This window comes from Maylandia zebra, linkage group LG1 (genome assembly GCF_041146795.1).
Source record: "Maylandia zebra isolate NMK-2024a linkage group LG1, Mzebra_GT3a, whole genome shotgun sequence".
Taxonomy (NCBI): Eukaryota; Metazoa; Chordata; class Actinopteri; order Cichliformes; family Cichlidae; genus Maylandia; species Maylandia zebra.
Window position 1 is genome coordinate 12,466,692 of NC_135167.1, and position 26,058 is coordinate 12,492,749.

Consider the following 26,058-nt stretch of genomic DNA (forward strand, 5'->3'; position numbering starts at 1 on the left):
GATAGAAAAACACAAAAGCAAACGTGTGGTTAGACAGCTGCGTTGCACCTTTATAATCGACACAGGGAAACTCCCCCCCCACTTTTTTCTGCCATGATAAATTTGGAAAAAGTCAGTGTCTGCACCAACAAGCTGTGATACAATCCTGCAAGGGAAGAGGAAACAGAATCCTCTTTATAATTGTACTCAGATGCCTCATCAGGAGCAGTCTGCATGAATTACCTAAAGATCAGAAGACAAGAGGAGTCTTAATTGTGCGCAAAGTGCAGCTTACTCTGGCGAAAGCAGTGGCAGCCGGATGAGGTTGTTTTGATGTGCATGTGCAACGGCTGATAGGCTGGGCTCCCGCAATCTACAAGCGCTTGTCTTTGCTCTCCGTCTGCATGCATTAGTGAATGTGCCTCGCTAATGATCGCTGCTTTTTGGAGCTTATCTGCAGTGGTCGGTACATAATGGAAGATTTGTGGAAGGAAAAAACACATGGGAGTTTACCTTGCAGCCATTTTAAGGAGTTCTCTGTCTTCAGAGCAGTTCCCTGACCCAAACTCTTGTAAATGACTGGTTCATTCCCTTGAAAGTTACTAACAGTACCAGTATATAATTCACCATCTGGAGGAGAACAAAGGAAGAGAAAGATTGAACTGAATTTGGAATCAATAAAATAACACATGACAAAGAAATAATAACAGGCTGGAGTTGAAGTCGGTAATAAAGTGAAATGTTAGCACATAACAGTCTGAGTGAGAATAGACAAATCATTTCTCCTCTTCATATCCAGTTCAATTATTTACTAATTGCTTGTTAAAGAAGTTCAACAAAAACAATGTCTGCTGCTGTCTGGCTATTTATCAGAGTCTGACGCAGACAAACAACATTAGCAGGCACATCATGACTCATTACTGAATCAAAGATGGAGTTGCCATCAAAATAGTTTCAGAAACAGCTGCGCCCGCTTTCCCCGTCTAAAAGGAAGCCATTCATATAAGTGCGCATTAATACATACCAACAATGATGGCAGTTGATTTATACTCTGGATTAAAGGGGCAGCGACTGCGCCCATCTTCCATCATGACCTCGCCCTCTTCATCTCTCTCCAGTGTGAATGTTGACGTATTCTGGAGGCAGACACAAACAGCAAATGTCCCTGAGGCTCAGGCCAATTAAATTCTACTTATAGTAAAATGGTGAGTTAAAGTGAGCTCAGTGGTCTCAAGATCATTTTCTCCATCACAATACACGCTGACATTTTGGATGTTTGGTCGCTTGAAATCGCCGTCGGACCATTGACGGGCTGTCTGATTAATAGAAGGTTTCTTCTGTGTACCCTCTGTCACAAGCAAACAGGCTATTTCATTAGTATGAAAAGGAAAACTATATCTAATGTACCAACCAACTTTAAAGAAAGAGACAGTAAATCAAAAATCTCACAAAACTGGACAATAAAGGCATCTTACCAAAAGATTAACCTTCGTAGCAGAGTGCTGACATTTTATTGCTGTTGAGCTGTTGTCTAAAAAAAACATCACTGAGCTGCACTTTGCCTTCATTACTGTGAACACGGCTACCATACTTTATCCTCAGCTCTACTTCCATAAATATTCGCTAATCCCTTGCTCCAAATATTCCCTGAAACATTTCCGACATGGGTCGAGAGGCATGCTTTTCCAAATTCTGCAGTGACCAGCTATTCTGGCAAATTTTGCTTTAAAAACAAAAACAAAAAAACACAACATAAAATTTTGATTTACATCATAAGCAGGTACACGTGAATTTAGAGCCATGTGCCAGAGATAGCAAAGGCAGAAAATCATTTTGACTCAAACACAAACGATTCATTTATTGTAGAAATATACTTTATTTATCCATCTTCCAGTATTTCTCATCATTTCTGATTTTAATTTCACAGTCTCTCCCAAAAATACTTGAATACTTAATACAAAAACAAAACCATAAATAATATGAAGAAGCTTCTCGGAGGAGAGGTGAAACCCTCAAGAAACTCCAACAAGTCCAGTTGCTTTTCTTTCCAACCTCTTAGAGAAACATAAATAATACACACGTGAAACAGTTACTGAACTTCCACTGAAGTCTGACTTCAACAAAACAAGCCTGTATCTTTTATATGTTTCAGTATTTTTAGTCCCATTTTGAGTTTCCACAGACATTTCTTTAAAACCCTCAGTCAAATAAGTCTAGAAACTCATCAAAGATCTTCTTCCAGTCACAGGTCACTGGAGAAAAATCTGTATTCCTGACTGGTTGGTGAGTGGTTTTCTGGAAGCTGCCAATTGCAAGCTAAAATTGTTTACCAAAAAACTGCTTAAGATTGCTTTGGCTGCTAGCAGGTTGTTGCAGTCGTCCTTAATTTGAATGGACTTGCCTGCAAACATTTCTCGAGTATAGTGAAACTCGAAAAAAATTCAATGCAAACCATGAATGGAGAATGTTCCCCTTCCCCTTGGCAGTTGGGCACTCACACTGGCCTTCAGGCTTATTTGACTGAGGCCTTATCAAAGAATGGTTTGGTATGAAAAACATACTGGTCAGACTCTGTTCCCAGTGCATGTATATTAAAAACTTCTGCAGCCAGCGAGACCGTGGATGCTTTTACAAGTTAAATAAGATGTCATCATGTTGTCCTGTTAGGAAGTGACTTTCAGTGATTGGACATGTCAAATTCCAATAGCCCATGAGGTCCAATCAAAATGGACAACTTTTGCTGTGGGTGATAGACACTGCACTGAATCAAAATGCAGTCAGTCTATCAGGCTTTAGCCGGTGCCTTTTCAAAAGCCTGACAAAGGGAGCGAGAACAGTGAATTACAAGAAAATATATGGAGGACAATTGACATTTCCACTGCTACACACTGTGGTCTGCTCTGTGTAAGGGAAAAAGTGACAGCATGTTGGCTAATCAGAAAGCGTGCATCGTGACGCTTTCATTTGAAGCGTTAGAATCACGTCCAACACTTGCACATGCATTTGGAAGACATGTCGATAAAACACTGAATAGCCTCAGACTTGTATCAAGAGCGCGTGGCATAAGTTTATGCACTAAATCTAAATGTAGCTGGTCCGTCAGACAGCATTCGGCCTTGTTTGTCTGAGCTTCTAGTCCTGTTTGATAAAGCTGACAGAGGGTATGAGGACACTGAATCACAGAATACATATATGGAGAGCAATTGCCGTTTCCACTGCTACACACTGGTCTGGCTAATCAAAGTGAGCTTCTCATGAGGTCTTCATTGTGAACAGTTTTAGAGCCTCGAGCACTCTGAGGTCTTAAGGCTGCAAAAGCTTGAGCTTAACTTTGTAATACATTTTTACACAGGAAGAGGATGGAAGATTTTCCATTCCCATCACTTCATTTATATAGTTTTAAAAAAGAGATTCCTCTGCTGCCACACAGCAAGAACAATTACATCTATCGTTAAAGCATTTAATGCACACATGGGAATAGGAGCATTGTCACAGGACACATAAATAATATATAAAGACAATTTGCAGTGATGATATTAACTTTAATCAAAAAGGACAGCACGGAGTTCCTCTGTTGCTGAGAAATATTCCCATGCTTCTTTATTATTAGATGTTGTTTTAATCTTAAGCTTGTTTAAACTTGTGTCTTTCATTTGATTGTTACTGTATCTTTTTGGCTGACCATAAAACATTCTGTGAGAAGTGGTAAAAAAAGAAATAAATAAAACATCCCTCACTGGTAATACTATACATCTCAGATCGTCTGGCCGCGAGGAATGCCCTGGGTGACACACAGAGTTGTGGACTCCGTCAACAAGACGAGTGTTCACCCAGACCAACTCAGCCTTGCTTGGAATCCCAGATCAGGGCCTAACGTCCTGCCAAGCGATCCTCAGTCTGAGACTCTGACGTCAAAGGGCAGAGTTTAATGCCCTGCTTTGAGAAGCTGCGCTGTTGCCAAACTCTACTGCCGGTTGCCATCACTCCAAAATGTACTCCTCTGCTAGATAAACAGACCTACTGCTTCCCCTCTATCTGGAAACCACACAGCTCGGGTACCCCCTGTTGACTTGTCTGGCTCAAGTGCCTCAACAGGATTTGGTAACGCTTGGATAACAACAGATCCAATACTGACATGGTGGATAAAGGGGGCTTGATTCCTAAAGAGTACCCCGAAAAAATATTTATAAAATTCAATCCTGTTCTTGTGAGAGGAGAGGAATGGAATAAATTAAGACTCGCTTTAATGATGGGAGAAAATCAAGTCTTGCAGGTGAACAATGGGTAGATTGAGAGGTCATTACTTACTATGTAGGCGCAGACAGGACTGAAGGCATAGGTGCCACACACATAGAGATGAGTGCTATTCAGCCGCAGAAGAATTTTGACGTAATTGAAGCAATCAGTCTGGAGAGAACAAATGGAGAGTGTGTCAGGTCCATAAAAATCACAAGAAATTCTGAGAATTGAATGTGATCTTCTCGAGAGCCCCTTAAAAATCTGCCTATAATACTCCTAATCATAAGCAAATCTTTCAGAGCAGGAAATGTAAATATTATTCGACAGAAACAGAAAAATATTCCTCCTCTCCTCAAATACTGCTGGGAAAACCTCACACACAGCACTTTGCCTGGTGAGTTTTTTGTATTACACAAACCAGAGATTTACACAGATTACTGAGGCTTGTCGCCCAGAGATACAACAGCTGGCATGACAACAAGGTAAGAGACAGACAGAAGAAGAAGAAAGAGCAATTCCCCAGTGAGCCTGCACACTTGATGAATCCATTTGTAACTGATGGAAAGGTTTGTCAACACACAGCTCCACCGTAATTTCTCCCCCCCTTACAACACTGCTCAAACAAACAGAAGAAAATGTCTCTCACCTCCAGGTTCTTCCCTTTGAAGCTACACTCGTCTCTTTTTCCAGCAGGAGTGCCCCATGTCAGCTGAAGCAGAGAAAGAAACCCTGAATAAGTCATGTGATAGATAGTGGAAACCCACAGATTCAGAGCCAATCTATAGAGAGCATATCCACTTCCACTGTACTAAAATGGGCTTCGATATGCATGGAGTGCTTTTAAGATCGTCCTCGATTGGTTGCTAAAATATTATTTTTACCTGATTTTAGAGAAGAGTTTGATTTTATGCTGAAATCCAAATGAAAACACTAGTGACATCATTTCATCTACTCTTAGAGAGAGGTCGACTTTGTCTATAAAAGAGTTCTGTTATTGTACGCTGACTGGTTAAGGACTAACGACAAGACGTACTCCCTTAATGGCACCCCCTGTCAAACAATAACTGTGGCAGATCAAACAAAACAGAAACTCAAATGTGTACATAAAGCTGTGCTTGTGTCTGACGCATCGGCCACTGCTCGCACAAACTGTGACGTCTGCACATCACCATAACTGTTTATGTTTGTGCTCAAAGTTTTTATGACTCGCTGCAGTCGTCTAAACTGTGAGCGTCGCTGCTCTGAGAAAAGTCACCGATTCATGGCAACAGAAGTCCAAATAGTAAAGAGACTGAGCAGGTGTTTCCACACTTTTTTTTAAAACTTTAATTTAACTTTATCTACTCTCTTGACTATATTAAAAAAATATGGTGAAAATTGCCAGGATTTATTTATTTAACACCATCGGCCTACAGCTCAAATTAATGACAAGTCCATAAAGTGGTAATTCAGAGCTTTAGATATTCTCCCTGAACTATCTACCAGCAAAGTTTGTCACATGTGCGAGCCTGGTGAACCAGCAATTCGTGTTTTAAACATGCAATTTGGACTCAGATGAGGCATTTGGCATTTTGTTACACTCACGTTCTTCTGCAGCTTGATTTTGCTGATGTCTGAGAGGCTGAGGGCGAACAGTGCCTCCCTAGCTCCCACATACAGCATGTCGTCTTCCTGGCTGAGCAGCAGAGAGGTGTAATTAAAGACGCCGTTTGCCGAGAACCTCTTAGCTGATCTTTCCTTTGCATCTGGAAAAAGACGACACACACACACACACACACACACACACACACACACACACACACACACACACACACACACACACACAGCAGAACAGAAAGGAACAGATTAGTACAGAACATGTCCTGATGCTCAAAGCACAGAAAAAAAGATGACTGATCTGATTTTATTTTAAGGAGGGGGGCTTTTAAGTCCATGCACTCAGTAGCACTTAATCATGGACACCTGTTTAACCCAGAACTGTCAGTCAACCCCTGCAGAACACCATGACATGTATCCCGCTTTTCTGCAGGCCTCTGACATTCAAATTCCAACCTGAGATGAGCAGAAGACAACTGTTCCTTAAGCTGACAGGAACTTCTGTTTTAGCACTCCAAAAAACTGAGAATCTCAAGGTTACATAAAGAACCACAAACCAAAACTACAGCCAACACTTGCTTGCGAGATTCAGTCAAATTAATTTTATGACACACAACGTGAACTCTTATCAAACCCGTCTTCCTTGAGCCTCACTCTTGGAGGCGGCAGTCTTCTTCGCTTCTTTAGTCGCAGCCACCAGCTTCTCCATGAGAAGACACACACCACTGAGCCACGTCTACGCTTCTCTGTGCTGGCCGACCCCCTTTTCGTTCGAATCATTACTGGCAGCAGGGTAAAAGCTTCCTTTGCTCAATACTAATCTAAATCTCCCTGATTCTGCAGCTTCTTCAAAAAGATCTCTTAAGCAGTGGGCCAGAAGTCAAATGAGCTACTTTTTCCCCACATTGCTCGATTTCCTGCAGCTTCAAATGATTCTTCTGATTAAATACAGACTTTATGTACACATTGCTCCTTTTATAGCATTTCCCTTAGCATCACAGAGGACTCAGTGTTCTCAATAGTGGCATCAGAAGCTTTTTACTGCTTTCTACTGTGAAGAGGATTGGATTCATTTTTGGAGACAGCTTTTATAGGCAGCGGGAGGTCTGACAATTGGTCACTTTTCGCTTGGACTAACCGTATAATACACTTCAAACAGACCAAATATAAAAGCAAAACAAAACCCAATAAAGCGTTTTATTCAAGACTTTCAGGGTTTGGACAAATCACAATCAAGTGGGGCCCATCTTTTTGTAGATGAATGTTATTGCGTCATATTTGACATTCGTTTTCTCAGCTCAGAAAAGCTGACCAAGTGCGTGTAATATAAGATCAGTGCATTCTCTGCCTACACGCATCCCACTCTTTGCAGCTTTTGACCATCTTTGTAAATGTTTATCTCTTGCCTCCCGTTCCAAACATATTAAAACACACTCTGTGTCCTTTGCGAGCCAAAACACTGGAGGTCACGGACTCCATTTGCTTGTCCAAATAAGATTACTGGCTCGAATCTGAGGTCGTAAACACTAATATTTGCTGCTGTTAAACCATTTACAGCCTTTTCCACATGTATAACCAGTAAGCTGGATTCAAATTTAGACACTTCTGACAGAAAAAAAAAAAAAAAAAAAAGACACCAGCAAGAAGTTTTCCCTCAACACTACCAGGTGGTGCATTGGCCCATAATGCAAATGGAGCTGATAAAGCTGCAATAAATGTTTACAACCCTACAACCCATGACTTAAACTTTTCAATATGCTCACAAACAAATGGTTCATCTAACACTCAAGGCACTTTGGCAGATGATGGTCTTCCCCTTGTGGGAGTGAAAGCCAGCTGCACAAGCCACATCTTGTCCACAATCAATGTTTAGGCTCTTTCTGCTGTTACAGTGCTCGTTCTGTTGAAAACATTGTGACATCTGGAGTCAATGGAGACCAGGGTCCCATCATTAAAATTATGGGGAAGGGATACAAAATAATTATAATAATAAAGCATATTTCCTATAGTCATGCAGGTGTCCTTCTGGACAGGAAGAAATTGAATTTTTCCTGTAAAGAGAACGAAAAACTGGTTTTATTTCAGGGTAAATTAAATGTGCTAAAATATCCTTAAATGCTCATAAAGTGAGGTACACTCAGTCCCAGCAGAGCCTGCAGACAAAGGAGTGCAATGTCTCCTCTCAACAGGGGGACATATCATAGATTGCGATTGTCAGGATTCCCCTGGGTTTTGGACATTCACTAGAACCAAAAAACAGCCTTTCCACCGCATATTAAAACTCCCTGACATAAATCACAGTGACAATCTCTTAGACAGACAATGGAATAATGAGCAAGGGGGAGGGCAAAGTCATGAAACTTTTACTCTGGAAGCAGGATGAGGCAACTTAGCAGGAGGTTGGGGTACTGAGTGGGAGTTGTAACCAGGAAGACTGGATTGAGATGTTGAACTATGAAGAAACATGCAGACGGAGGAAAGAGAGCTTATTTTCAAAGCACTTTGAGATGGATTTCTGATAAGAGCAGAAGGTCAAATAGTAACAAATGTCAGAGTTGTGTCAAGCTGCAGGGATTTCAGAAAGAAAAACCAAAGCTCCTCCCTTCAGAGGCTGGTTTTTGAGGGAGATTTCTGAAGTTTATGATGCAGTAGATCGCTTGTGTGTTTTGACATGATTGCAGCAGAACACCGGGCATCCACAGACAGCAGCAGCAACTGCAGGTCATTTCACAGCCAGGCTCCAGTTCCATTCATCACCCGCTTGTTTAATCAGCTGGCTGTCACCAAGTGAGGCCATCAACCTCTGCCAATGGTCATCACATCACACCTACCAGCAATATAACTGTTTTATTCCTGGTGTTAACATGCTGAATTAGTTAGCAGGTTCTCTGAATTCCAACATGGAAGTCAAATAAGGTGATTTGCCTGAATTCTCCATGGTTATGGAGAGTGCAGAACAAGGTCTGCATGCAGCACTAACACAGCATCCAAGAGCCCGATGTCTCGTCTCCACTGAGACTTAATCACCTCCCAGTTATTAATTATGTGGAATTCAATTTTGCAAGCGTATTACATGTATTTATTCACTGTGATTTTCTTCATTTCGCTGGAGTTAGAGATGGCAGGAAGAAATCAGATCACAGAGGATTTCAGCAAACAGATGCTTTGTGATTACGGAACTGTTTGCTTGAGAGTCAGGGAATCAAACTAATTCTGTGCGCACACAATGAGTGGCTACATACGTCATGAATTTAAGAAGAGATTTGTAAGCCAGCCAATGCAAATGCATATCCTCCTATTTTTCATATATTAAATATGTTTATGGAGGGGATTTAATATATTCTAATATGTATATAAGCCTATAGATATGAATTCCAGTGTGCACAACAGAGCCTAAAATGCGATGTGTGTATGTGAATGTTGCAATGTGAGCAGTGTTTACTGGTTCCAATAAGTGCTTGTCTGCTTGGAGGAAAAGCTGAAAAGGCAAGTAGTACTGGAGCATAGCCCCCCCCCCCCCCAAAAAAAATACCTATATTATATACATAGCTATTGAGACATCACCTCTGATTTCTATAGTCCAATTTTGAACCCTTGAGATGCTGTTTCTAATGTCATCATTGTGGTTGCAAGGAAGTGGATGTCACAAGGAGGGGTGCGTTTGACCATGTTCCTCATTGGCTAATGGATTTCAGGCACTTCTGAGTTGGCTTCAAAAGCCCATTGGTCTGCCAGGATTTAAATATGCTGGCCTGCTTTGACCCACCACCACGGGTGGTGCTAGTCGTTAGCTGTCTGTTACTTTGATGGGTTTCTAGCGCTAGGAGAAACTAGGAGGTGACCTTTTTTGATGTGTGTGACTTTGCGCTTTTTCAGTGTAAGCATCAGACAAAAATCATCGTTTACTGTGTAGTTAAATGTAATTAAGTTACTTAGCACTAATGCATACGTCTGTGGATGCACTTTTCTAACTAAGCTAGCCAGTGTTCGCTCATAACTTCATGATTACCTCTAACTTAAACGTGACTTCTGGCTTAAAGAAAAAAAAAAAAAAAAAAGCATGGTAACATAAACTCAAAGCTTCAGCAGAGCACACACCAGTTGGTGGAGGTCACAACATATGTCCGTTTTTTGTATACAGCCCATTACCTTTTATTTCCTTGTTTACAGCCTTTATGTGGTAAGCCAAGTGGTGCTGCAGCTGGCTGAAGGTCATATTTATAATGCACACATGAGAAAAATCAATCTGCTCATGCAACTTTCAGAAATAAACTTTCAGAAGTACAGTTCTAAAAAAGGTTCATCTGTTCTTTTAACAGGAACCCAGACCTTGAGAAAAACAAAAGGAATACAGTAGGATTTACTTTCCTCTGAATCCCTTTATTCACATCACAGCTGCGCAAGTTCAGTGGGTGCTTACTCACCATCGAGGTAACTAAGATATCCTCAGGGCGCCAGCTTGCAGATGTAGTGTTACTGAGAAATACTATTCATGGTAGCACTTTGGCAGGAATCACATTTAAGGGGGGGGGGGGGGGGGGGGAGAAAAATGGCACAGGATAAATTTTTTTCAAAAGGTTTAATGGGAGATTTTAGGGTGGGGTGACTGATTGGCTGCTTGGTAGGTATACGCCTGCCAGAACACTGAGTGTAAACATGCCCCAGATTTACTATAGCAGCATGAGCCAAGTCACAAGGCACAAGGGGGCAATGGGGACAAAGGGGCTCGCTTGCAGCTAGGATGAGAAAACCAAAAGGAGGAGAGGGTAACAAAGCTGATATCAATCTCAGACAGAGCTTGGCTTATCTTGCATGCAAGGCACCAATTTTTTTATTTATATATATATATATATATATATATATATATATATATATATATATAAATGCAGGCCATTTACCATTTATTTATATATTTAAAGAAAAAAAGCAAAGCAAAACAAACACTATCTCTGCCCTCAGCTAAATAAAGCTACACAAGAGTGCACAGCTTCAAGGCTCTCTGTTTGACATGATTTGACAAAGGGTTTGATAGCAGTGCTGGAGCTGACAGAAGCCGACAGAAGTCGCTTCAAGGTCATCTCAGCTCTGCTGCTCCCGATGCTTAGGCGAAGTGATGTTATTTCATCGCCGGTGACTACTGGCAACCAAAAGCAGAGCGGCTCCGATCTGATCTCTACTGCTGTAGTTTACCTGCCAAGTCAGCACAGAAACAGTTTGTCTGCACAGTCGGACCTCTGATGAGGAGACAAAGTGTGTTAGAGGAGCAGGGGGTACTAACTGGGAAACACCACAGGAAAATAAAAATGACTAGGGCTATCCGAGTAGATTCTGTTTCCGTTAAAGAAACGTGACGCCAATTCTGGGAGATATTGCAGTTCTGCACTTCTTCAATGTCACGTGTATGTGGCAGGTTTGCAAACAGCATCTTTAACCAAGTAGTGTCTAAAAGATATTCCTTTTAAAATGAAAAGTCAAGAAAAAAGAAAAATTGACTTTACTGGATGGGAAATAAAGCTGACAGTACTGAACTCTACAGTATCCACAAAGCCAGGCCATGAGGCTTACTTGTACTGTGGTGTTTGTAATAACGGCTTTGCTGCACTTGTAGATGTGTGAGTGAATATGCTGTCTGGTCTGCTCATGTCTTAATGTGTGTGTGAGTGTGTGCATGTCATACTGAGAGACAGCTGGGCCTTGCAGATAATAACCAGAGCCTGACAGTGTGCAAGTCCAGTGTTTGTTTGCATGTGAGGATTATGCTTTTTTTTTTTTTTTTAATGGAGAAAAAAAAAAGTGTTAATAATGCCATATGGTTACAGGTGCATAAATACATCGGAGCAGCAACAGAAAACCGTGCAACGGCAGAATGTTTGTTTGAAATGTGTGTAGCCTACAAGCCATGCAATTCTTGAAAAAGCTTCCTTCACCAGCTGAAGAAGAAAACATCTGTCCAACACATATGTAACAAGGATGAGGTCAGTGCATAAAGCACAGCATGGCTCTAAAAGCAGAGGAGCTGACAGAGACAGCATGCCCTGTAATTAAAGGCTCTTAGGTGTCATCCTGATGCACTCAGAACTGGCATGCGCCCGCCCAACACTCAGACCAGCAAGGCGATGTGGCGCAGTGTTCCATCACAGCTGAAAGCTTACAAAATCCTGATGATGAGGTATCTGAGTGAGTTATTCAAACACAGACCTTGAAACTCAGAGAGGGAGAGAGGAGGAGACAAACATTTGGCATCATTTTCCTCACTCAATTCAAAGCAGACGTGCCTGTGCTTGTCGTGTGTGGTGCCTTTTCAAACACTCCTCCTCCATCCTCTTTAGTGGGGGTGGGCAATACCACCACATTTAAGATATTAACAATAAACTCCTGCAGTGTTTACAGTTTGCCTGCTTGCTTTAGCTCCAAGGGCACATTTGGTTCAAGTTCTGTATGGCACAAGTGGGTGGTGGGCCATTAGCTACTCTGTGTCAACAGGAAAAAGTAATACTTATCATAGCGATGTAATGTTTCAACAAAAACAAGTGCTCCTATAATTTGAAGAAACAGATGGGAAAACTAGTTTTAGACTCCAATAGGTGTGAAATCTCCGCAAGTGCTAAGAGTTGCTATTGCAGACAAGTGACGCCAAGATGTAACAGTAGCACAAATGCACATACCCCTGTATTTATGTGCCAAGAACTAAAATGTGTGATGAATCTGTTTAAGAATTCACTGAATTCAATACTGAGACTTTCTCGCAGTAGTATCAGTGATTGAGGGAATTAAGCCCACCTCTATTCTACAGATTTTAAAGCTGTAACAGGCTGATGTGATTCATATGATGTGAAGCAGGTATAAATGTTTCATATTGCCCAGCATTAAAGCACAAAAGAGGCTAATGGGAAGGCCAATTTGCCAGGTGTTTCAGGAGGGCACTGAAGAGTTAACATCCTGAACTGATGCTTGATGAAAAGTCCTGAGAAAAATTAGGGAACTGCATTAATATTTGGAGGAGCTAATTAGCTACACAAAAATTTGTGGCGAAGTAATTGCCGTTAAAATATTTAATGAAATAAGAAAACAAAAAAACAAAAACAAAACAAAAAACAGGTAATGGTAATCAATCCAACCACTGTCATTTTTGCTTGTGCTAAAGAGGTTCACTTACACTCCCTTCTATAGACGGGAGTGCTAACTGAATTGCTTGATAACTATGACCCACCCAATTGGATTTGAATAGGGGGGGAACAAAGAGTCATGCAAGTCCATAGCACAAATGTCCAAATCTAGCTGGCTTGCAACACTTACAGCTTAGTTTCTGCTGGAGTTAGAATCCCATCAAAGTACATGTTGATGGGCACCAGTGGAACTGCTCTCAGTTTACAAAGTACACACACTTAGGACTGGCATGTGCTGAAAGTCTTTTAGAGTGCTACGACAGCATAAACACAACCTGGTGAGTGCGTACATGTGTGCATGCATGTCTCTGGAGAGGCTCTTGATGAGAAGAGCAGGCTGGAGTCGCACAGAGTCTCATGCTCTCCACTCATCCACCACATAGTGACCAAGGATGAGAAGTGGTCAAGCACACTGGTTTACACTAATGGCTTTTCACCCACACACTCAGACACACCTTGGATGAAGGGCTGCATGCTTTTCCTCTTGCTCTTCTACCGTCATGTTTGTTTCTAATAGCCCTGCTGATATCAGAAGCCTGGTGAGTTCAGGATCAGCTGCACTAGTCTCCACACTTGAGCATAAGGGTTACATTGACCTGCCATGGTTCAAAAGCATCACAACCTAAAGACTGATAAAGTGGCTGATTTTTTTTTTTTTTTTTTTTTTTTTTTTTTAAAAAGCAAACTATTAAAAGAAAGGAGAAAAAAAAAAAGAAAAAAGTGACTTTATCACAGAAAACACAGAAGATATGCAGTGAGACACTGCACTGGAGGACACACGTGAGTCTCTTTTCCACACACATCCACTATAGCAGGAGTAAAATGCATATGGAGTGCATTAAATACTGGAAGCAAGTCAGGAAAGTTCAGACTTCTAATGAAAGATACATGAGACGGCTGCTTTTAACCATTTCAGTACAGCCTAAACTGAAAGGTAAAATCCAAAGAGTTTCCTGAAAAGTGCAAGAGTAGACACCTTTTTTTTTTTTTTTTTTTAATAAAGTGCACTGCATTCTGAAATGTTGGTGCTGTTATATGAATCAGTTCTGGCATATAATCATATCACCATATGGACACCAGGTTTTAATGCAATTTATTCAAAGTACTTTTTTCCAGAGGGAAAAAAACCCAACAACCAGAACACATGTGCAATTCAATAGTGAGGAAAAAAGTGTTGCTATTCAAGTGGCTTTAAGCACAAAAAAAAAAAAAGAAAAAAGAAAAGATGTCAGAAGTTCCACAAATTTCAAGTCATCGTCAGCAGAATCCATAGGAAGTCAAACAGTCATGGTCTCTGCTAGAGAAGGGCAAACCTGCTCTGAGCTAGCCATTATGTACAGTTAGACCATTACAGACACAAGTGTAAACAATAGAGCCAGCAGAGAAGTAAATCTCCTCGTGATGCAGCAGGTTTAAAGGAGTTGCGATTTGAAGTCATTTCTTGTAAACCAAACATTTCATGGCCTTCAGGCATTCGTCACACTGCAGTTTGTGGTGCGTTTTAATAAGTCAGTTGTGTTGCTTTCCGTGCAGACACAACTCTACTTGTTGCGTAGGATTTGTTCTTGGTTAACATCACTTGCCCTAAATCCAAAGCATTTCCGAACAGATGATCTGCTTCAGAGGACGAGCTCTCTGCATTATGCTGTGCAAGACCTTTGATTTTTGGTGAATACTTGTCTTAACGTAGTGTTACTCGTAAGACACTGCAAGCCATGCGGTGCATGATTGGCATTAGATGGTGATTTGTGAGGTCCAATATCACATGCAATATCATGTGATAAAATTGTGATGAAGATTAAAATGTAATTAATTGTGCAGCCCTACCTTAAGGTGGGTCTACATTCTACTAGGTAGCAATCCTGAAAGAAACATTTTGAAAACAATGAACGGCATTATTTCATTTCATTTCTCAAATGCCAAATAGCTGGAACGGTTGTTTAGGAAGAAAAACTCGTGAAAAACTCAAGTGTTTACAAAAGATGTAAAACCTTTCATTAATAAGCAGAACGTGTATAAAGACAAATGACATCCCGTTTGTTTCAAGCTATTTAGTCTTTGTGTTTTATTTTCAGGACCGTTTGCTGTGTCTGTCCATTTTTTCCTATGGAATGAGTTGTTTTTACTGCAAATTGTCATGCATGGACAATGAGCAGTAAATTGTTGTTGGGCGTCTTATTTCCCCCAGTGGTTTTCCTTTTTGTTTGTTTTGTCATTCTCGTTTTAAATAAATAAATAAATTCTTGAAAGAATGCCTTTTTGACAGAAGTGTGTGCAAAAGCCATTTGTTCTCAGACAAGTCCACTACAATGCAGATTCAGCGCCACAGAAACCAAATTAAAGCTTTTTCATGTTACAGTCGAACAAGAAAAAGCCTTTTTGTGTTACAGCAATGGAAAAACTCAGAACCTCTGCTGTTAACTTTTTAATAGTGATTAGGCTAACCAAATGTACACTCCAGCACAGCAATCCAAAATTGCCTAATGACACTCTTTAACCTCACATTCCTTGCTGTCCATCTAAATTATTCGCTACGACCATCATTTCGCTTGCTATTTCCCTTAAATCAAATGTTCCTAATCGAAATTTGAAAGTTTAAACTTTTCTGTACATTCTCTGGACCGTGCGAGTGATGAGTCCATTAAAACATCTGAAAGAGACAGGGTTGATGTGCTGCAATTACCTTCCATTGTTGTGGCCGTTATGGTTTTTGTATGCAGGCACTTGTGAGTGCCACCTCTGCTGGAAGCCACAGACCGCTTTTCTTTCAGGATCAGTGGGCGTGTCCTTGCTGGGTTTTAGGTGGCCATTGGAGCATGTCTAAAACCTCACCAGCCTTTGCTCTGAACAACCACCCCCAGCCCCCCAGCCCCACCCCTTCTTGCTGCCCCTCCTCTGTTTTTGAACCACGATCCACACACTGCCAAGGTCAGTGGATTAGCATGCATGAGAGAAAGCGGACAATATTCGCCTAACATAAACCAAACGTACACAAGAAAGGACACTGTGTACACAGAGCATACACAGCATGCTCTGTAGCTTGGCTTAAATGGGCATTTTCATTTGCTCCTCTAAAAGTGTTAAAGCTGATCTGATCTGTGCCCTTCGTTTTACACAGTCTATACTGCTGCACATGAAAACACTAATGACAGAAAGCAGTAACTGACAGACTCTCTAGATGCTACTTGTGTTCAGAGCTTGATTATGTATCTTTTGTTTTAGAACCTTTCTTCCAGATTCCCTCTTAACATTATCACAGTAAAAGCAGATCTTCCCGTTGTAGGTAAAAAAACATTCAGGAATCGTAGGAAACTTGCACATTAGATTTAAATATAGCAGCAAGAATTGATTTGAACTCATCTGTGTTGTGTCTTGTGCCTTAAACCAACTAGAAACTAAAAAGCAGCAATAAAAAGGGAACAAAGAAATGGGTGGAGGGAGGCGATCACCACCTAATCACATTAAAACGCACCACTGAAGTACTGTGCTTAATGTAGAACACAATTATCTGGCATTTAGAGAGCTTGTTCAATCTGTACAAAAATCCACTCAAATGTAAAAGCACGTTTTTCCTTCAGTGTGAGTAAGGCTACAATGTTTTCTCTGCAGTCGCATTATCCCTAACAGACAGACACTGCTATGAGGCAATCATTTCAAGCATCTCTAAGCATATTTCTTTAAGGTTAAATTATTGATTCAAGAGGAAGATGATTAACAGCACTAAAACGATGATATTCAATTTAGTTCCCCAAATAATTAAACTGTGGTGGCGGTAGGGGTACAGGGTGTGTTTGGGCACACATGGACACAAAAGCAAGCACAACCACACAATCTTAAGATACCATATACTTTTGTTACCGACTTGGTTCATAACCTTTATGGACAGACTTTCTAGGCACAGCCAAGCAGCAGATGGTTACCAGTTTGGTGACCTCAGGATTACCTCTGCCTTTTGCGGATGATTTCTTCTGGATTCATCAGTAGCTGACCTCAGCATGCATTGGAGCAAACTGCATCCGAGTGTGAAATAACAGGAATGTGAATTAGCATCTCCAAGTCTGGTGCCAGAAGAAGGTGATGTGCCCACTCTGGGTCAAGGCAGATTGCTACTCCAATGGTAGCAGTTCAAGTATCCTGGGGACTTCTTTACAACAGAGTAGAGTAAAGCAGTAAATGCAAACATTGGCATGGATTGGTAGTGATGTGGATTCTATATCAGTCTGTTATGGTAAAGAGAGCTGAGTGTGACAGCAACGCTGCTGATTTACCAGTCAATCTACGTTACAACTTTAATCTATAACCATGAGCAGTGGTTGCAAGCGGCTGAAACGACCTTCCTTTGTAGGGTGTTGTGGAAAAGGAGCTTTATGGGAGCTCTCCTAGTACCTTCACAGCTCAGTTTAACTCAACTTGGATTTTAAGCTTTTTCAATTAGGTTGTAGGACCTGGTACCGGGTGCTTTTTGTTGTATCTACTTAGACGGTTTCCACTTAATCTGAAATGATCCAAAAATGAAGCGTTGGACTGTATGCCACCGGTGGCCAGACAGTGACAAATTTTGATGACTCATGAGGGTGGCTCCTCACAAAAATCCGCCAATTTTGAAACATGGCAATGAAGTAAATGACTAAATAAAAAACAAAAAAAAACCAACGTGGTCCTTGTCTAACAAAAAGCCACGCACCGAGCAGCAGAATACCATATCTCAACTTCCACTGTTGTGCAGTTTGTGTCGCATACAAATGATGTCATTTGCTATAACAAGTCCACACACATTAGTACTCAATTGTAATGAGAAACAACTGAAACCCCGTACTTTTAAGTTGAGTAGGTACTAGTGGAAAAGGTCTATTAGAGAAAGGGTGAAGTGTTTGGTCATTCGGGAGGGGCTCAGAGTAGATCTGCTACCCCTCTACATTGAAAGAAGCCAGCTGATGTGGTTTGGGCGTGTCCTACTGGCGACAAGCCCAGAACACCCTGGGGGGATTACTTTGTGGTCTAGGAAAGCCTCTATGTCCCTTGGAAGAGCTAGAGGTGGCCAGGGAGAGGGAGGTCCAGGCAACTCTGCTTTCAGGGGTGGCGGTCTAAGCAGAGAAGTGGCAGAAAATGGATGTAGAGGTGGATACTACTCTCCAGCAAGTTCCTCATCCTGTGGACGGAAACTTTACGGTCTCCACAGCGGCAAAAGCCCTTCTGCTGCAGTCTTAGTGAGCTCAACTTAAGCCCCTTTTCCATTAGTACCTACTCTGTCCTACTTGTCACAACTCTACTCGGATTGACTAGTTTTCCATTACAATCGTGTCCCACCTAATGTTTGCCGTTGTTGTCACAGCAACACAGCTGAGCGTCCCGTGACGCAATTAGTATGCAACACAAATGCTACAACAAAGGTGGACGTCGAGGCAATGATATACCTGCTGCTTGGTCTGTCGCTTTTCGTCAGACTCGGGAACCACAGCACTGTTTTTTTTCCCTAACCATTTCCCTCGTTGCCGGGTCTTAAAAATGGCAGATTTGATTTTTGTGAACAAGATGCTCTCATGACTCATTGAGTGACTCCACTGACCAGTCAAATGGTGGCATGCAGTCTTACGACATCACATTTTAATACCTGTCCAGTTGAGTAGGTACTATTGTAGCACCTTGTACCGGCTACTATCACCTATTGGAAAACCTTGAAAACCTTGGCGAGTCGAGTCGATCCGAATGGGTACTAATGGAAAAGGGGCTACTGTCAGTTAGGGCTGCCACAAACGATTATTTTGATAGTCGACTAGTCACCGATTATTTTTGCGATTAGTCGACTAATCAGATCATCATCCATTGGACGTAAAACTACAGCTTATTGCACCAGCAGCATCTGCTCTTATATAACTATCATTAGCTTACAGCTTTAAGTGTTTAAGGTCTGTGCTAACTAAAAATAAAGACAAGATGATAGTTTATTAAATTTTAATGAAATTTGCAGATTGTTTCGGTGAAGTTTAATAAACTCCTTGCTATCTAAAATATAACAGGACACTGGAGTATATTCTGGAGCATCTCACACTTCTGATAATCAGCTGTCTGCTTGACGTTTATTCAGCTGTGTAAAAACTATAACTTTAATCTCAGACAAACTGATTTACTCAGGAACAAATAAAATACTAAAAAAAAAAAAAAGCCAAACAACAACATTTTAAGTTATCTAAGTGACTCATATATATTTAACCTGAGTAGCGAAAGACGGCGGTGGGTTTGAAAACGATTTGCGGGGAGTCCGGTGTTCTCACGGCGCTAGTGAGCCTAGCCCCCAGCTCGCTAACGAGCTAGTGGGTAACAGACGTCTCCGAAAACGTAGGAGCGCTTTTGAAAATATGTGGTGTCCTGATAAACTGAGCAGATATTTGAGGTTTACACAGCTACATTCTCGCCTGAAAATATGTTAAACGTTTATTTTGTGACCCAGAAAGAATAATAAGAGTAACATTAAAACTAACCAGCTGCTGCCATTGTTGGAAACTGCGCTGGGCCGCGCTATGAATTCTGGGACACAGCTGCTTCTTCTTCTTCTTCTTCTTCGGGGTTTAACGGTAGCTGACATCCTTGTACATGCAATGCTGCCATCTTCTGTTTCAGTCCGTTATTACACTCTTAAATCCTGCCACTTATTCCTGCGTCTTTTGTGATCTTACAAAGCTTCAAACGACGCGTCGACTATTAAATCAGTCGTCGACGATTTTGATAGTCGACGTAATCGTGACTAGTCGACAAATCGTGGCAGCCCTACTGTCAGTTGAAGCAGTTCTCCATCTGCTGAAGGTTTTGGATATGCTACCCTTCTCATCTGCAATCTATAATGGTCAACTTGAGAGTATGTTGGACAGTGGGCCTAGCTGGTTAGTGATAACTTTCCAAAAATAAAAGTGAGGAGTTTGTCCAGTACTGAAGAGACTGTGTCAGTGGATTGTGGGGGAACAAAAGAAAAAAAAAAAAAGACAAAGATTGCAAAATAGAATTTAGTTGGGTGGCTCGCCCAAGTAAGTGTGTGACAAACACTGTAGTTAACGTACTCAAGTCTGAACTCGAATGTCTCCTTGATTAAAGTGAAAAGAAAAGAAAATTAAAGAACAAAAAGAATCCATCTCTTCAGTGCACCTCTTCAGAAAGTACTGTCTGAGAAGCTTCTGATAACTAACAGGGATACATGCTGTATGCCTAACCATTGCTTACAGCTCCAAGTCCCATGATCTTTTGTGCTGCTCTGCCTCTGCTCAAGAACCATAATGAAAAACAGACAAGCTCTCCCTTTGCAGCAACCACAAAAACCCCTACTCACTACACATGAGAGATTAGCTTGCTCATTAGGAGAGAAGGAAGGATGAGGAGAGAGGGAAGGAGGACAAAAAGGAAGAGGGATGCTTTTCAAGGAAGAGGGCAAGGGTGCTCTCTCCAGAAAACAGGCCGGGTCCCCTTTTCTTACAGACAATGCCAATCAGAAACGGCTATTTAAAGAGGTGACCTGCTTTACATGTTTTGCAGCAGTGGTGGAGGTCAAACAAAGGTTAGTTTATATATGAAGCATGCTAGTGTTTGTGCAAAGCTGTTGTCTCATTAAAGAGCTTATAATCAGTGCCAGTGACTTTTAAATAAGACTTTCTACATGAAATTGTCAGTTGAAAAACAGTTTCTCACACTACTACTTATGCTCTCCAGCTGACAACCTCAATCACTCATCGTTCATGTCAAAATACATGAATTTAAGATGATGAATGCCGCGTGGAGTGAGGCAAAGTAGGGGGGTAGAAAGAAACATCAGTGGTTTGCAAAACACTCACTTGCTGGGAACCAGCCTTGGGCCAATTTAGTCTATTCAGCTCTTAGAGAAATAAGCTAAATGGCTCAAGGATGTGAAAGGTTGTTCTTGGGTATGAGAGATGCTAATTTGAGGTGGTGCATGTGAATCACAGGATGACAGCTCACTAAAGTGGCTAAAGAGGAGGGAAACAAACCTTCTGGGGGGAGGGGCTTCAAATACAGGCAGGTGTGCTTAAAGGAGCCAATATACCTCTAAACCTTTATGAACTTATGCTGTGGTTAATGTTTGACTAAACTATTTGCCTGGATGAGAACAGACAGATGAACGAATGAAGCGAGAAGCTTATTTTAAGGAGCATCTTGTTGGCCATGTAAACCCGCACATTTCAACAGCTCTAATTCAGGATGTTGAAATGTGTTTAGTGGGACTTTCCTGAGAGGAGGGGGGAGAAGAAGGAAAAAAAAAAAAAAAAAAAAAAAAAAAAAAAAATCTGTCAATTTCCCCTGTGAGCCACATCCAAACAGCTACCTCATTTGTCACAAGCTTCCATAATGCATCAATCAATTCCCAAAAAGCTGTCGGCAGAGCAAATACAGGAAAACAGCGGCATGTGTTTAAATTATGGAAGCTTAATCCACAGTTGTTATAATAGGACGTGTGGCAGTGTGTGCAGAGTAATTACATACGATGATGAAGTCAGGTGCAAAAAGGTCTCCCATTCAATCAGTGGATTTTGCCAGGAGACACATTAAGTTTATATTTGTATCATAAATTGTTTCACTCAGTCGCACATTAGCAAAAGGTCAATTAGAAGCAAAAAGCACAGAGCAACCAAGTGCCTTTGAAGGTATGATGCCAGACTGTATGTGCTACAGAGCAGCTACTGGGCCCCAAATTGTTGCACTTCATTTGCTCTGCACTCTGCAGAGTCACGTGTTATGCATATTTTCCCCCAGTCTTTCTGTCAAGGCCCAAGAGGGGAAAAAAAAGAAAACAAAACACAAGAGAGACAGTAAATTTTGTGTGAAGTGACATCTAATATGAAAAAACCCCCTCAGGGAACAAAACTTGTAATTTCATGTATCTATGCAGAGATGTTTGTAGTGCGGTTGTCCTTAAGTTGGCATATGTGTTTCTGGGCTGGGCCTGTAGTCACTTGTGGTTTCGTACATGTATCTATGCACACACTGCTCCACAGCCTCTTTCCCTGCAGACTTGTTGCAGCTGTGTATGTTGTTTTTGCTCATCACTGATATTTATTATGTTACACTGTGAAAAACTGGCCCTGCCCCCTTTATTTACTACCGCTATGTTGGTTACATATTCAACACATAATGTTTTCAGTAGAAACAGCTGTGCATTCTCAACTTAATACTCAATATTTTTGTCTCCTTAAGTTCAGAAGAAAGATGAAAGGAGGTTTCTCATTTCTAGGTGGTGGCTTATCATTTGCTGAAATTACAACTAATGGGGCAGATTTCTGGCACTCACTGGCTGGTTCCCAATGAGTGCCAGTTCTGTGTGAAAATGGCTTGTTGATGCCATAGGTCAAAGAAGAAAGGCCTGATTCCAGCTGACAGGAAGGCCACAGTAACTCAAGCAATGGCTTTTTACAACCAAAACATGCAGTAGAGCATCGTTGAATACATTGAACCTTGAAGCAGCAGAAGCCAACACAGGGTGCCACTTCTGTCAGCTAAGAACAGGAAACTAAGGCTATAATTCACATGCGCTCACCAACATCAGAAAAACATCACCTCATCCGATGAGTCTCGATTTCTGTTGCAACATTCGGATGGTAGGGTCAAAAATTGGTATTAAAAAAAACAAAAAAAACAAAAACAAGCATGAATCTGTCCCAACTCATATCAGTGGTTCAGGTTGTTGGTAGTTGTGTAATAGTGTGGAGGACTTTATCCTGGCACACTTTGGGCCCCTTAGTAACAAATGATGATTGTTTAAAACATTGTTGCTGTCCATATCAATCCCTTTGCAACAACAGTGTCTCATCTTCTGATATCCTGTTGAAAGCAGCTAAGACACCCTGTCATAAAATTACTCAATATCCTATTTACAAGAGAGACTGTTTCAGACAAACATATTAACAAATACAAATAATAAACAATATCTCACACACGCACATGCACACGCACACAGAAGCAACACTCACCTGTTCTTTCAGAGGTGCAATTAGAAAAAAGCTGAAGTAAACTAAAATTGAGAAGCTGTACCAAGCCCCCAGAATAAGATAAATCAGGGTTAATTTGAACTGAATCATGCATAGCTACCCTACTGAAGTACAAGCATAAAAATATAGAGCTGAAAATGAGGATAATAAAACCTCAGTAATGAAGTAGGAGCAAGTAAAAAAGAAAAAAAAAAAAGAAGCACTGCTCTGAGTTCACAGTGCTGAAACGAGTCCTCTATTTAATTCTGTTCATGTTTTATTTGCTTGATCTGCAAACCGAGACAAGCAATATTATATTTATACTTTATTGTTGTGGCATTTGCATTTCATTTTTCCACTTTAAGCATTCTAAGAAAAAGGCTTTTAAGACAGGGTCATTTGCATGTAATATTAAAAATTTCTCTTTACATTTGGTTGTTGTAGTTTTCTTTATGAAAGGATGTAAAAAAAGGAAACCATTACGGTGATATGCACAGACCTGTAGATTTTGGAGAAATAATGCCAAAACTCACTCACAGCCACAATGTTAAGCCACAACTGGTCATCAGTGAAAACAAATTACACTTACTGTATGGGAAACTGATTCGAGGTATGACATCTTCCTCAGTGGCGATCACTGACTGGAGAAAGCTAGCCAATAGCAGTGCAGCAGCAGGAAGACAGTGGACAGTCCCAGTTAATGTCCACATGGTTGCCTGCTTGTCTAAGATGAACACAGATGTACAAGGTTTGTTTTAAGATTCCTTGGAATACATTAAACTCCTATTGATGCCACAGAGGGTTATTTTCTCACTCCCATCTTCCTGCAAGTCAGAGGGGGGTGGATCGTGTCCTTGATTCGAGTCTTGTATTCCCGGTGGTCTTTACATACAGTTTGTAGCCTCTTAGTGTAGAGAAGGGGAATCCTTTCTGGATTAAAGGCTGCTGGATTTCATCTTCTCATAGTGCTCTGCGGTTGATCAGTGCTAAGCTCCAACCAGACTCCACTTAGTTAAAGTCATCTTGGATCTGTGGAAAGGAGAGAGAGAAGTTTTTTCTTTATGTGCGTTCCAACAACAGTTAAAAAAAAAAAAAAAAAAGAAAAAAAAAAAAGATGAAACACAAGCTGGAATAACAGATCCTTATCCAGCTTCTGACGCTATAACCATAAACTACAAACGCAAAAGGACTAATACATTCAAGCAGCGGCTCATTCTAGAGGATGCTGTGGATTTTAATTCAAACAGCTGTTATTTGAGAGGAGTGTTCATTAGTTTTGCCAGCAACAACGGCATCACCCAAAAATGACCTTCCACATCCATCTGCCCCTCAGCTTTCAATAGTGAACAAACAACCTTTTGTTTTAGTTTTTTTCCCACCACAAAGAAAACTCAGCAAAACAGATCATTCAGCGCTCTAACCAGCTAAAATGAAAATACTCATCATCTGGTAGCTTGAAGGGTTTCACAAACTTAAGCCTAAGTGAATATCCAATTTGCTGTTTGAAAGACGAAACGCCTACTACATTTTTTTTAATCTCTGTATTTAATTATGCTGTCAACAAATCGGTGAGAGATCCCCCTAGAAGATAATACGGGAGTCTGGCTCCAATTTTGTGGCTATGTGGGGAAATAAAAGAACAGTGACTCCCAAGACAACCCGGTAATTTGTCACAAGAAGGTGCAATGAACAGCTTTTATTTGCTTTGTGTGAGTATACAGATCAGAAGCATGTTATGTAAATCTATACTGGTATTTTTGTGTTTAGTGGGCTGTCAGTTTTATTGAAAAGCACTTAAAGTAAGCACCAGCCCATTTGTTTCAACCCTCTGAGTTTTTTGAAACAACATCAACAGCTATCAAACCTGTCATAATTTATTTTTGCTTGTTTGAGGAAAACACAAATTGTTGACACGAGCCCAAACCTTCAAATATGAAGATGCATTATGTTTTCTTTGAGGTCACGTTTATTGCAACTAGGTGTTGACACATTTCTGCCTTTGCTAGCCAGTGACAGAAACAGTGGTCTATTACAGTCATGGTCTATTTTTATTAATTACTGCCTGCTGGTTCAAAGAGGTTATGATGAACCGGAGCTGTAGCCACGAGAAAAAAAGCCCCTCTTTTCCTGTGAAATAAAATTGTATATGAGCAAGGTAGAAATTAAGTAAATGACCAGTGCAATACTTTAAAGCAGGAAATGAGCAGCTTTACAATAGCTGCGTCAGACAAAACTAACACTTAACCATCCGAAGCCACCTGTCCAGAATGTGGACGCCAACCTGCGTAGAAGAAAGGATATTTGTGATTAGCACCTTCATGTTGGTCTCCAACAAAACCTGAGGAAGATGGCTTTTAAGCTCTCTCTCAGTTTACTATCTAGTTGACACTTTGCTTGTTTACCATTTGAAACTGAACACAGGTGGCACCTTTTTATGAGTTTTTTCACTGATAACAAAGCATTTCTTTCACCAAAAGCAATGTCATGAGAGAACAGATACTGAATCAAAAAGAGCTGTGAAAAAAACAAAAAACAAAACTAAGAGCCTAGACTGTTTTTGTAAGCCTGGAGAAGTATTAAAGAGGTATTAAATTATAAAGCACATTCAGTGACTCCTGTTTGGTTTAACTTGTTAAATCAAAATAACCAGTTTTGTACGCAGTATACTGCAATTTCAAATTAACACAAAAATAGAAGCGCTATGGCCGAAACAAATGATCTTTTCTAAAAATTTTGACCCAGTGATGATGCGAGTTGAAAGTCCAGGGGATCACCAAAGGTATTACAACCCTGTCTGAGGTGGGGTATGCACGCTTGCAATATATTTCAATCTTGGTCCAAGTGATGGCCTTACTGACTCCTTACAGCAATACCACATGCCTGTTGTGCACCCAAAACAGCTGTAGATCATATATTTGCCAGTGTTTTCAGACCTAAACCAGAGTGCAAACTATTACTTGATTCTTATGAATTCACCAATATCCTGACCGGAGTACAGATGCCTCCGTTCAGTGAGCTCAGTAAAGCCCTCGTGTTTGATATAACTCCCTACTCCTTATTGCCCGGCAGTGCTAGATGCCTCCCTGAAGAACCCACAGAGGTGGTTAGGTTTA

At 40.9% G+C, this 26,058-nt stretch overlaps 1 protein-coding gene across 2 annotated transcripts in view; it reads right to left on the reverse strand.

The window, feature by feature from the left end:
• sema4bb (sema domain, immunoglobulin domain (Ig), transmembrane domain (TM) and short cytoplasmic domain, (semaphorin) 4Bb) overlaps positions 1–26,058 on the reverse strand; it is a 63,718-nt gene that overhangs the window by 17,417 nt on the left and 20,243 nt on the right. For both annotated transcript variants that reach the window (XM_014407568.4, XM_014407544.3), the window contains exons 2-7: positions 23,535–23,974; positions 5,803–5,963; positions 4,865–4,927; positions 4,288–4,386; positions 1,004–1,115; positions 493–609 (exon numbers count right to left, since the gene is read on the reverse strand). In XM_014407568.4, coding sequence (XP_014263054.1) covers positions 493–609; positions 1,004–1,115; positions 4,288–4,386; positions 4,865–4,927; positions 5,803–5,963; positions 23,535–23,655 — 673 coding nt within the window. In that variant the 5' untranslated portion in view covers positions 23,656–23,974. The remainder of the gene's footprint in view (positions 1–492; positions 610–1,003; positions 1,116–4,287; positions 4,387–4,864; positions 4,928–5,802; positions 5,964–23,534; positions 23,975–26,058) is intronic.